The sequence below is a fragment of the Amblyomma americanum genome, chromosome 1 (genome assembly GCF_052857255.1).
Source record: "Amblyomma americanum isolate KBUSLIRL-KWMA chromosome 1, ASM5285725v1, whole genome shotgun sequence".
NCBI classification, from domain to species: domain Eukaryota; kingdom Metazoa; phylum Arthropoda; class Arachnida; order Ixodida; family Ixodidae; genus Amblyomma; species Amblyomma americanum.
In genome coordinates, this window is record NC_135497.1 from 218,102,876 (window position 1) to 218,115,114 (window position 12,239).

Here is a 12,239-nt window from a genome sequence, read left to right on the forward strand (position 1 = left end):
CACCTGTAAGGTAAGTACGCGTGCTGAGCACTGAACCGAGTATATGCCGATAGCCAGAAACCTGGGAGCTGATTCATCATCGCGACGGTCAGTGCCATGCACCTTCTATGGATGGCCGATTTCAATCGCACTCTGTGCCCACCTTTCTGGTGAAGTTGTGCAGTTGGGCAAGGTTGTCCTTGAACTTCCTCCCAAACGAGGACATGTAGAAAACGTAGTTCGGCCACAGCCATGGCCGCATCACTCTCGCCATGAAGGTCTCGCCCACTCTTAATAGAAAGAAGCGAGACGGAAACAGAAAAATCTGTGGTCACACCTCAACCGCAAAAGCTGTACATTTCACCCGCTGCCAGTTGGTGCGTTTTCATGAAAATGAGAGCTAAAAGAAATCTCAAATGCACATCCTTTACTCTCTCTTCTGAACAACCTAGTTTTTTCAACGCGGATGTTTCATTATGAATTCTTAACTGAATATTCGTATTGCCATAACGTGGTACATGAAACACATTTCGAAGCCATTTAAATCGGTAGGGTGACCACACAGCAGCAGCAATATTCATGAAATCCGTGCAACCATCAACAAGCGGCGTGTGCGCCTGGAAATCCTTTTACGCTTTCACCGCTGCGTAGTCATATTATTTTAAAGATATATGCTAGAGTCTGTATGATTGCTACAGGCTCTCTTGTCCTTCCTACAAGCTGTTAACCGCGCGTAAGACGAACGATAAGAAAGGCATTCCGGCTTCACTGTTTGTGACTGTACTTTTCATGGATGAACCTGTACACAGCAGTGATAGCAGCGGTCCCTCGCAACGAATTGTTAAAAATGTCGTTGAACACTTCGCATTTCATCCACGTGAATGTTCGGTAAAATATTGACGAGCATAGTTAGATACCCGTTAGTCACATCAAAAATTCCACTCTGTCCGCGAACGCGGCGCAAAAGTGACGCGAAAACCGTTGACAAAAGCATGCGAAAGTCTGCTTGTTGTTTTATAGATGCCAGGCAGCCCGAATGGCGAGCGTATTTTTAGCGTGCCATCCCGTTTTAGACTAACTTTGTACGCAGCGAACACCTGGCACGTGCTTACTCGCATTTACGCAATTACGCGAACAATGGGTAAATAAAGCGTATTGCAAACACCACTGCGCTTTCTACTCTACAAGCTCTGCAGCTCACAAGCGAGGAAACGAGGTCAATTTTCCTTGCTTACAAGCAGAAAGCTGGTTGCTCTACGTAGGGACCAAACGCAGTTTTTCTGTGGGTGCAAGTACTAATACTTTACGTCTGTGGAAGCGCTTGCACTGGGGTTCACGTCAGGGTTACGGCTGGTAGATTTTTATCCAGCCGTATCTTTAAAGGTAAAGTTAAAGTTGGACGAAAGTTGCTCTAAGAAATTATGAGAGCTGTATGAATGGTAGAGCATAGTTCCTAGCTCGACTACCTAAAGGGACCTACCGTTATGCGTTTCAATCCTCCGGAATCCTGTTCACGAACTCAGGGCTCCGACTGACTAGCCTAATTGCAATTTTTTGAAACAAATACGATTAAGCAAAACTGTTATGACAACTCCGTAACACTGCCGGACCCGCGTACATTGCAGCTCTATATTAGGAGTGCAGTTTTGTAAAATTTCATTGACATTTTTATGCACGTACCAAAAAATTACGAATATGTATTCAATATCAATAAAAATATACGTCTGGTTTTACAAGCAGCAAATGCAAGCGTTCTGAAAGTCTGCGACATGATGTAGCCGCAGCAGATTATTTGACATAAAAGGATGCTGTCTTACCACGTTTAATGCAGAAGTGCAATTCTTTTTGAGGTTCTAGCATTAAAACACTGTTATTTTCGGCCATATATTATTCTATAGAACTCACAAACAGAAAACTTGCGGCAATGTTTCGTTCACGTAAAGAAATACTTACTCGTACAAGGAGCGAACGTAGTGGGAATTACTGTTTAATTGAGCATCAACTTTCACCCCCATTGCTGTCTCTGGAAAGCAAGAAAATAACACGTGTGCATGATTAATCTTCGACCAACAGCTACTAAGTTTTATGGCCCAGGGGTAAAAACAGCTGTCACTATTCCTTTTTAAACCCGAAATATAATCCCCTCGTCCTAAAAAGTTACCTTCAAAAATTCGAGCTAGTAACTATGAAGGACGAAAGTGATGTATAGTTGTCCTTGCCTTGCCTATTTATTTTCTTATTTTGGTAGGGAATTCGCATTTTGGAGCCCCTATTGTGCAAGCAGTCTAACGCATAGCAGCGTTAGTGGCACGTTCAAACCCTATGTAATTCTCACCTCCAGCGGTACATATTATGTTTTACTTTAGGTAGTTTGAAACACTGATCCATGAAAATCATTATGCAGCGCGTCCTTTTTTTTTTTTTCACTGCAAGAGGAAGACTTGGCGCACCGCATGCGCTACGCACGGGTGGCTGCGTCTTGAGAGGAAGCGGGTGGGAGGGGTGGGGGGGCGCCGTCAGTTTTTACTTTTTTTGACTGCTGGTAAGCTTTTACCTATAGCATTGACGTATGCTGTCACTTACCGCAGATGATGTCGAGCGTGCAGAGTGTGACCAGAGGAACAATGTCGATGTACTTTTTGTTCTGCTGCTCCTTGAGGTTTTTCACAAATATCACGGCCTGCTCATTGAATACCGGAATGAAATCTTCCAGTATCCGAAAGTGGAAGGCCGGTGTCAGCATCTTTCTTCTCCGCCGCCATTTGTTGCCTGAACTAGGGAGATCAACGGAACACAACGGCCGACATAACCGTCAGTCTACTCCCTCGGCTGCGGCAGCGAATGTTCCCTTGAGTAATGGGCACAGGAATCCATCTCAAAGTTGACAACTGTTGCGTTGTGTGAGAAACTGAACTTCCACTCGTATCTTTATCGGACATATAGTATGTTTGCTTGTCGACAGCCAGCAAAACGCGTTTGATCTGTGACACTGAATCCATTCCACATAAACAAAGCATCCTTATTATGCATGCATATTGCAGTCTATTTCTTCTTAACGACCCTTTTTGGGGTGTTACATACGTGTTAGGGTTATTCCACTCAGTTGCTCGTGAAAAACAATATGATTTGGTAAAGACTGATGCCAAAGCGCGGTTAGGTTTCTGACAACGAATCTATTTTGTTAAAAATACAAGCAGTCGTAAGCCGGACTAGCTGCGTTTCGCGACAGAAAGCATCAATGCTAAATGTCTATATGCTATTATGGTCGCTTAATTATAATCATTTCAAACACAGTTATTACCTGCGTTAACAGCTATCGGAAAATACTGTTCCTGAACAGGCATAAAATGAAGCTGCAATGAGGTGGGAGGCGGAAGACATTATGCTAAACTGGCACGCTCTCACTGCAGTCGACAAGAAAGTATCATACTATGCAGGTTGGACCAGTTGGGCTTGTTTGGTGTTTTGATCCCAAAAGAAGCGGTTAACAAAATGGCTGCCATTTTTTTTGCATTTTGACCGCCTTCTACAAAAATGCAAGATAGGCAAAATCTGTCCTCATGTGTCTTGCCTTTCGTCCCTGTCAAAAGCCGCGCTGTTCCTTTTTGAAATATCAGCTAACAGCATCGGCCTGAGGAAACGTACACACCTAGCATTACTAATGATAAATCAGAACAGACAGGCATAATTCATAAGCATGCAGGCTTATTATCAATTAACACCTAATTCTAGCGTACTTAGGCATCATTGTATGTCACTTTAAAATGTAAAAATAAAGATATCTCACCTTGTTAATAAACCTGTGCCCAACCAGGGGTGTAATAATGTGTAGTCAAAAGATTTATCTAAAACGGTATTACTACTTAAAATGACCTGCAACATGGAAGGAAAAAGGGACGTCAGAACACAGGCGGAACACAGTGGTGCCTGCTATGAGCACCGACGCAAGCAACTTACCTCTACTGTTTCTGCTTTGAAGAAAGATACCACAGGCCTGAACCCCAGCCAGAACCTGAAGATTCTGTCTTTGTCGTGTATCTGCGCTAACCCGCACATTGTCTGCAGCAGCACTGGAACAAGAAAAAAGAAAAAGCGAAAGGCTGCTGAGTGGGTCGGGTTAAATATGACGGCAAGTTACGCGATAATAGACGTTTTCAGAGCACCTGAGACGTACGTGTTAGCGTAGACGTATACCGGTTTACCGGGCGCCTCCTGCGCACGCGCAGTGAGATGGATGATGCAAAGCTGGGCGGCTGCGCGTGCGCAGGTGGCATCCGGTAATCCGGTATACGCCTCTGGTATGCTTAAAACGTCGAATAAGTGCATGCAGCATTGACTTCAGCGCTGTCATACGGTAAAAAAAAGGCAAACTTCTTTTCACTATAGCACGAGCTAAACCGAAAGTCGTCGCGGTGCTCGCATCGTACAACGGTGTCAGCAAGCGACGACGGCCCTCGCAGAATGGCTTGATTCTCTTTAAGCGGAACGAACTTTTCAGTAATGCTCTCGAGTTACCTTGGTTTCTAGCAAACGGAATACCTGTAATATCCCCGCTTAAGTAACTGTGTACCACCATAGTTTTATTGCTATGCTTCATTATATTCCAGTACAGTGTGTAAATTACAGCAGCAACTTCATAAATATTTGAGCAGTTACTTTACCACTTACGTCAATAATTACTTGATATATCTGTTGTGCACCATTATCCCCCTACCAGAAGCTTGACCCAACTCAGAGGACCTCCTTCATTCCTTCAAACATGCTCGTATAAATACACAGAACAGGTGTTTAGTCAGTTGTTAACCACCTTCAAATCCTCCTGTTTCGCGCCCCGTCGTGAGTATGCGCAATAAACTCCTGAAAGGGATGTTGCTTGCATAGGATGTGCGCAAAGTCTTGTGCTGCACCGGCATGAAGAACAACAAGTAGACGATTAGTTCTTTTTGTTTCTTCACACGATGTGGTTTTCGATGGAAACTTTCATTTAACCTAAACTCAGGAAATTTCAGTTCCTTTTTCATGTCTTCAAAACTCTAGTTTGGTTCTTTGTTTCGACCTCTTTCATCCTTCAGAATGAACGAAAGTTCTCACGTAATCGTAACTGTCTGCGCTTCTACTGAAGTCTTCGTTGTGTTTGCAACGACAATTTGCTTTGTACTGTCTTAGGCGTTTCGTCAAAGAATGCAAACATGGTTATGACGATGGTATGAAACTTTAAACTGCAACTTTCCGACTGGTTTATAAATAGAAATTTAAGGATGAAATAATTGGCCTGCGGGAAAAGACCACTGATACCCTGTGACAACCCATTTTCTAAGGTAGCTGATTTCGGTTTTCCTTGTTACGTTAATCGACAAGCTTCACAGCCTATACTGTGACCATGCCAAAAATGGAACGTTTAGGATTCTGAATAAAAAATATGCAGCAGATACGGATTTTCTGTCGTCTCTACTACCCTCTACAATTTTCTGTCCCGATTCATTTTCTTTCGATAGACGGATGCCACGAAGGCACGTCTTAATCAGGCCGTGCCTAAATGCACTGAAGAGACGCTACTGACGTCATAGGTGAATTGTGTACCTGACTTAAGAGGAGAGCTCCAGAAGCACCCTTGTAAGCCCATTTACATATATCAATTTCGCAGCTTCGTGCAGGCCTGGGGTTGCGTCAGGAGGCTTGTGTTGCGTAAATGAGAACAAATTAGAGGCTTTCGACGATTTCGTTACGGGTGAGGACGGGAAGGCACACTCACGAGCACACTGCTCAAAGACGCGAGAGCATGACCGGCTGGGCACAGATATCACAGCATACACCGCAAAGGCACTACCGCGATCGCTTTGAAGCCGCTTGCAATGGCCAACAGAGCGAAGAAATCCGGTAGGAATATGAGCAACACGGCCACGAAGGATATTCGTAACGTTTTATCGCAGGTGCAATCGTACAGCGAAACCACAGGTTGTCTCCAGAGCGCTCACGCTTCGAAACTGCATGCTTGACAAAAGGTGGGCGTGCGTGTGTGTGTTGGGGGTAGGGAGCTTCTTTGGAACGTCCCCTTCGAACTTGCCCTGAAAAAAGCAGGGTGAATCAGACCGTGATTAAATTGATGGCTGCCTGGCATGCTCTTCTCTTTTCTACCATGGGCCGGTGCGTTCGCCTAAAGCCCACTAAAGGGGAAGGCTTCTCACGTCTGACCGCCAGATCCAGACCACCGTGCTACAAACAGCCCCTAGCTTGGACACAGTTCGCTACTTGAATTCTTTTTCGATGGAAAACGTCATGTCAGAATGCCTGCAGTTGATGTAAGTGGGAGCTTTCTTTTGCTAGTTTTTTCTTTGCTTCAGTTTTACCTTTGCTGTTTCCTGTCCGTATACAGCATCTCTTCTGCTTAGTACAGCTTCAGCTTTGAAATTATGAAGAAATCCGGTGCTAGGTCCTAATGGTCTGCTAGAGGCTACGTACTTGCTCCCAGGAGGCAGAGAAAAATATTTCGTACCATTTATCACGAATATAAAATTATGTCGGGGTCCCTCAACCCTTACTTCCATCTCTCCCTGCGCTTAAACCCTCGTCACACGACCCACAATTGGCTGACAATCGTAGAGTGCCGTTGTACTTGCGGCGGAGTCCCCTCTCTCCTCTGTCTCGTGTAAGCGCTGTTTTTCGCTGCAAGATCATGCGCCAACCAGCCCCACTTTTCACCGTGTTGTTGTACCACATTATTATTGAAATATACATGCCAATTTTTCACGACGTTTTTTCAAGTGTCAGTCTGAGAGAGAAGGGGATAAGTAAGTGTTGGTCACCTGTCAGAAACAAATATGCTGCCATAATCTGCAAAAAATATATATATTTCTTGGCTTTAACCGCATTAGTCAGTGCTTGTTACACAAGCTGATATGACGGTATTCATGACACCGTTCTATGCACAAGCTACGTACAGATCTCCACGATGTTGACAGAAATACAGGAGCACGTGGCCAGTTACAGATGCACCACCCTCAAGAGCCACAAGACCTACCGGCGAGGTAAAGAGCATGCGCAGAGCGAACCGCAGAGCGGTTGTAAGCCCGCGAGCCGTTCATTTCAGAGGTACAAATTGGAGGAAACACTCAAGCTCCGGCTTAGGTGTATGACGCGACAGCGTAATGGGTTAATTCTCATATATGCAGAAGGTCATTCTCTATTTTACATCCATAGATTCCTGCGAGTTCTCATACCCTTCCTGGCGCAGTGGTGCGGCGGTTAAGCGATGCGCCACTGCCCTGCGATGGCAGGTGCTCCAAGCGATATGCCTTGTACGACTCAGGTTGCTCTTCACAAGCGACCAATCATTAATTTAAATTCCAGCTGCCACGGTGGCCAGTTTGCTCACAGTCCGGTGGGCAGGTTGTGATGACGCCACAAGGTCACGTGACCCAGGTGGCCCACCTGCCTCCTAGGTTGTTCTCCGGGGACCACCTGAGAGAGCCATGCCCGCGATTTTTCGCTCACAACGCCGACACCGGTTTTTCTGGTGAATGGGGTCTTAACCGCTATTGCGCAAATACTTGGCAATAAAAGCATAGACAACATACACAGAATGACCTTTTCGAGCCAGCATTTAGTCGCAACCCGCCAGAGATACACTGGAAGCGGTTCTCCCGTTTATACGCCGAGCAGGCAACACGGATGCGTGCCGTGGTGAAAGACAGTCATTTCTTGCGATCCGTTTTTCATGGAAGTCGGTGGACGAGTGCAATTCGCGCATCTGGTCTCTGAAAAGATGCAGGCGCTGGCGGCTACATAGTCTCGTGCGCTAATTCTGGAAGCAAATCTGGCTCAACATCGCAGCATCAGATGGCGCAACATTGACTCCACAATGGAACATGCGCAGGTGAACGGGTCATTGCAGTTGAGGTAAAGCAGATAAATTGCTTGATCGGCTGAGTTACTTGTAAAACAGATCGTCTTGGCGCCTTGCACCGTCTGGAGAGTCTGACGCGCACGGATGCTGTGGAGCGAGAGGGCAATGGAATCGATTAGAAGTAGATGACCCGCAGAAACTTTCTAAACAAACTACAAATAATTTACAAAAAATCCACATACTTCATATTATTTCAAGCATGGCTCCGCGATCGCAGCGCCAGAGTGCTCTCTAGTATCAGCTTAAGCACGCAACAGTTACCTTCATCCGTATTGCAACTTGCGTGATATCTACTGCTAGATGCCGGCTGGATTTAGTAAATGGACAACCGAAACAAAAGTTGTGGGAAAATTCTTTTTGCACATCTGGAATAAAATTTGGAGAAGAATATTGCGCAGAACGCTGGCTCTCTCCAGCATCTCAGGCACAGATGTACAGCCGCACAGAGCTCTTAAACACGCCCACACACTTCCACAACCACGTAAATTACGTGGCTCAAACTTTTCCGCTTGAGAGTTAACTTTTGACACAACCAACAGAGCTAACAAGCCTTACAAGCAACCCTTTGCCCTGCATGGTTCTTTGAAAGTATCTTCATATCCGGGGAGATAAGCGCATTGTGTTTATTCTTAACTCTTCGCATCAATGATTGTGCGCTGTGCTCTCCCTCGGCCTCTATTGAAGTTCAACAGGCACATCTGCAAATTAGTGGTAAAAATATTCATAAATCATCACTATCAGCAAGCTGCTCGCCTGAAATTGCAGCGAAGTAACTTTATAGCGAAAGTCGGCGATCGATGGCTAGACAAGTATAGTTAAGGAGAATTCCGAAGCAAAGCGGGCAGATTAAATTGCTGAAACCAAATATTGATTCAGAGTGGGCCATCCAAATCACCAGTGCCTAAAGAGTAACTTATGTGAGCAGGGAACAAATAATGCTCGCGAAGTCGTAATGTGCTTGCTGAAAGGAGGCATTTATGTCTTAAAATGAAAATATGATTATATGACCGAATGCTGAGCGGAGGTGAATTGGTACTGGCCGCGCCGAAGAGCGATCTCGACCGTTAAACCGAAGGTGCGCAGATATCAGAGACATCTCTTTCTCACCAATGCGCTTGATAAGCTAAAGCTGTAAGAACAATATCGTGTAGGGACGGGTTGGGGCGTGGAAAAATGTGTTAAATTTGCATGGAGGGAAGGTATTACTTTTACGAAACACGGAATTCCTTACGTGCCAAGGCTAAGAACGCAGCCATAAGGCAAAGGCATACCGTAGCGGAGGGAGTTGAATTGATTCCGACTACCTGAGTTCCTTCAACGAGCACTGAAAAGTCGGAGCAAGAGCATTTTTGAATCTTTTCCTCCACCTAAATGCGGGTGCTGCGGCTGGCCACGAACCCGTGACATTGTGCTAAAAGCACCACAGCATCACAAGTGAACCGCCGTGGTGAGTACACGTGCTGCTTTAACAGGACAGTGAAGGGAAATACATATTGTAACTATACTCCATTTCACAAGTCGTTTGCAGCACTGTGGATGCTACGGCAATGTCAGCCTATCAGAACGGCGCTCGCAGCATAAATGCGTTCTTCCGCTCGCGTCGTACTGCGACAGGGTGCGCCGTCATTGGAAAGGAGAAAGCACCAGTGTCCGGCTGCTGTACTCAGGAGACTCAGCCAACTCGGTAGACGGCATGTTTGCGAATGGAAGCGCACCACTCCGCAGCATGCCTTCGCAGTTCGTGCGGACTTCATCCATTAATTTAACCAGTGAACACTCGCGCTACTTTCAAAAAGAAAAATAGCCAGATCTACCTTTCTAATTACTGCAGTAATTGTTTGAAAAATACTTCAACACTTTTCAAATATTTGAGGGACTATTTGTTGTGTTCTCGCAGATCTGATTGGACGAGAGAGCTGTAGCTTGCACAGATCTGCAGACTCCCTGTGAGCTGGAGTATGGATTGATAGATTAGTTTCTGAGATAGCACGAATATCATTTTGGCCGAAAACACAGCTTGGATGTGCTAGAAAATTACGCAGAAGTGAAATATGTGTAAAGATGTGAAAAAAGCACGCCATTATAACAGAAGGTTGTTGTTTTTTTCACAGTATCTAAATTGCTGTTTTCATGCGAGTGAATATTAACGGCGTTGCTCAGAACGATCAAAACTCACATGTGGGTGTCTAGCTCTCTCGTTGTAGTGGTTTTACAGGGTAAATTACTGCCTCATAACGAAAAGTGACACCGCCGTCTGTGAATGTATGCACGCGTCCTGAAGGATGAGCCACACTGCAACTTCTAAACAATATATTATTTATCAGACTTTTTTCTTAAGCGAGATTTATTGCCTCAGGGCATCAACAATGGGCGAATATGTGATGAAAGATTTAGTAATGGTTAAAATAATGGAAAAAGGCTAGCTGATTTTATCCGACTTATCCATGATCTCCCCCGTTCTACTTTGGACGCTGAAGGAAAGCATGTAAGCCTACGAAAGTGTCCAAATTCAAATGTTTAAAATTGGTGTCTAGAGAACGACATCCTGCATGCTCAGTTATGGGCATTGACTAAGCCTCCTTTTTGAACAATAAATGAAGGTTGTAACATAGCACTGCATCCAATCTGCTCGTTTCTTCTGTATTCGTCCGTTGTTTCGGTGCTGGGCGTCGGAGAAGTCGTGCCACAAAGCTATATTCAGGTTCCCGGCGTGTTTTTACATGACATTGCGCTAAAAGAACGTTCACCAAGGACGGTACAGGTGCGCATTTCCTACGGCTTTTACGCATCACGTGCAAGTGCACATACACTCTGTGAGGAAAGAGAACAAATCCCCTCCCTCCTCGAGCGCATAGCAAGGAGACTGGAAGGATAATTCTGCTGATTAGTGATGGCATCTTAAGGCATCCCGCGCTGCGTTAGCCCTCATGCAGTTTCGGAAAATGCGTTGTTGTTTACTCTTCCTAAAGCACAGTAGTGCGAAGACGCCGCAGCGTTTCATACCGCAGATATCAAAGACGTTTTGACGACTTTTGCACTCTTTGGAGAAGGGCTTCTTGGAGTCCTTGAGGCGACATACTTGGGAAAGTGGAGTGCAATTTCAGTATCTTAACGTTTTATCCAATGAGCAGAGAACATAAGAGAATTTCTGCCCCTTCTTTTCTCTACATTTTCCGTCTCGCCCCTGCATGTCTCCATGTACCGATTGCCCCAGACCCGACGCTCATCTGCAGCCTTCTCTTTTCTTCTACCCCTCCACCATTCAGTCCTTGTATTTATCACTGTATTTCTGGATCTAATGCGAGATGGACCTATCCATCCTGAATGAAACCTCACTATGATCTTTCCCACAAATGCAAGTACCTAGGCAGAGCCACTGAAGGTCTTTTACAGCTTTACACGCAGTTACCACGCCTTAGGCAAGAAGTTTCGAAACAAAGACACCGCAAGAGCTTAGCACATTTAGTTTGTGAGAACTTGGCATCAGTAATTTCAATCTGCCACCGGCCGACCACCGGCTCAGCGACCACACGTGCACCACGACTAATGGGTAGCCGTGAAATCAGAGGCTCTCGCACTGGGCGCGGAATCGGACATTGTCCTGGGACCATTACTGATTCTGCGCTAAGTTTGAAGCACTAAAGTGATAAACGGTCGCTGGCCGCGATGGGTTTGCGGCACCGTCTAACATCACTTTGCTGTCCCTGCGAATTTCAAGCTATTCTTAGTAATACTTTCCTCGGTGTATGACACCGAAAACCAGGAAAATCTATTTCGAAAAAAGAACCAGGATATTATTTAGTAATATGAAGTGGTGATGTCTTGAATTCAGAAATGTAACAAAAAATGTGGAGAGGTTACTTGAGCCGATCTCTCTGGATATCACTGGATTTCACATGAAACAATTTTTGGACCAACAAAGGGCAATTTATTTTTCTTAAAACTAACATACTGACGCCTATGCATAAACACGTTATATATGAGCATTTCTTAATCCTAAGCCAGTAAGCTTTGAAAGTACAAGAAAATATTAAATCTCTGCACCTGGCACAATAGATTTCTTGATCATCACACTCCACATTAAAAGCAGAAACGCTGTCAACACGGGCTGCACATTATCTTATAGCTTTATGCACCCATAGCTCCTCCATTTCTAAGCTATAAATGGTAGCCTTTATAAATAGTTAAAAAAATTGACAGATAATTGCGGTAGTCGGTAATGCGAAATTTGAGCGCAGCCCTTCACACGCCACCTGCCACCACTGGCAGGTGGCGTGTCCCGCTGCTAGCCACCCTCGGGGATCTTCCCGTGGCAGCCACCTTGCTGCTGTCCATTCCTCTGCTCTCGCAGTGGCAG

At 45.2% G+C, this 12,239-nt stretch overlaps 1 protein-coding gene across 1 annotated transcript in view; it reads right to left on the reverse strand.

Moving 5' to 3' along the window:
• The window catches only part of LOC144115765 (uncharacterized), an 88,492-nt gene that overhangs the window by 36,846 nt on the left and 39,407 nt on the right, over nt 1-12,239 (reverse strand). The window contains exons 2-6 of the mRNA XM_077650268.1: nt 3,937-4,049; nt 3,767-3,852; nt 2,563-2,753; nt 1,933-2,002; nt 143-269 (exon numbers count right to left, since the gene is read on the reverse strand). Of these exons, the coding sequence (XP_077506394.1) occupies nt 143-269; nt 1,933-2,002; nt 2,563-2,753; nt 3,767-3,852; nt 3,937-4,049 (587 nt within the window). The remainder of the gene's footprint in view (nt 1-142; nt 270-1,932; nt 2,003-2,562; nt 2,754-3,766; nt 3,853-3,936; nt 4,050-12,239) is intronic.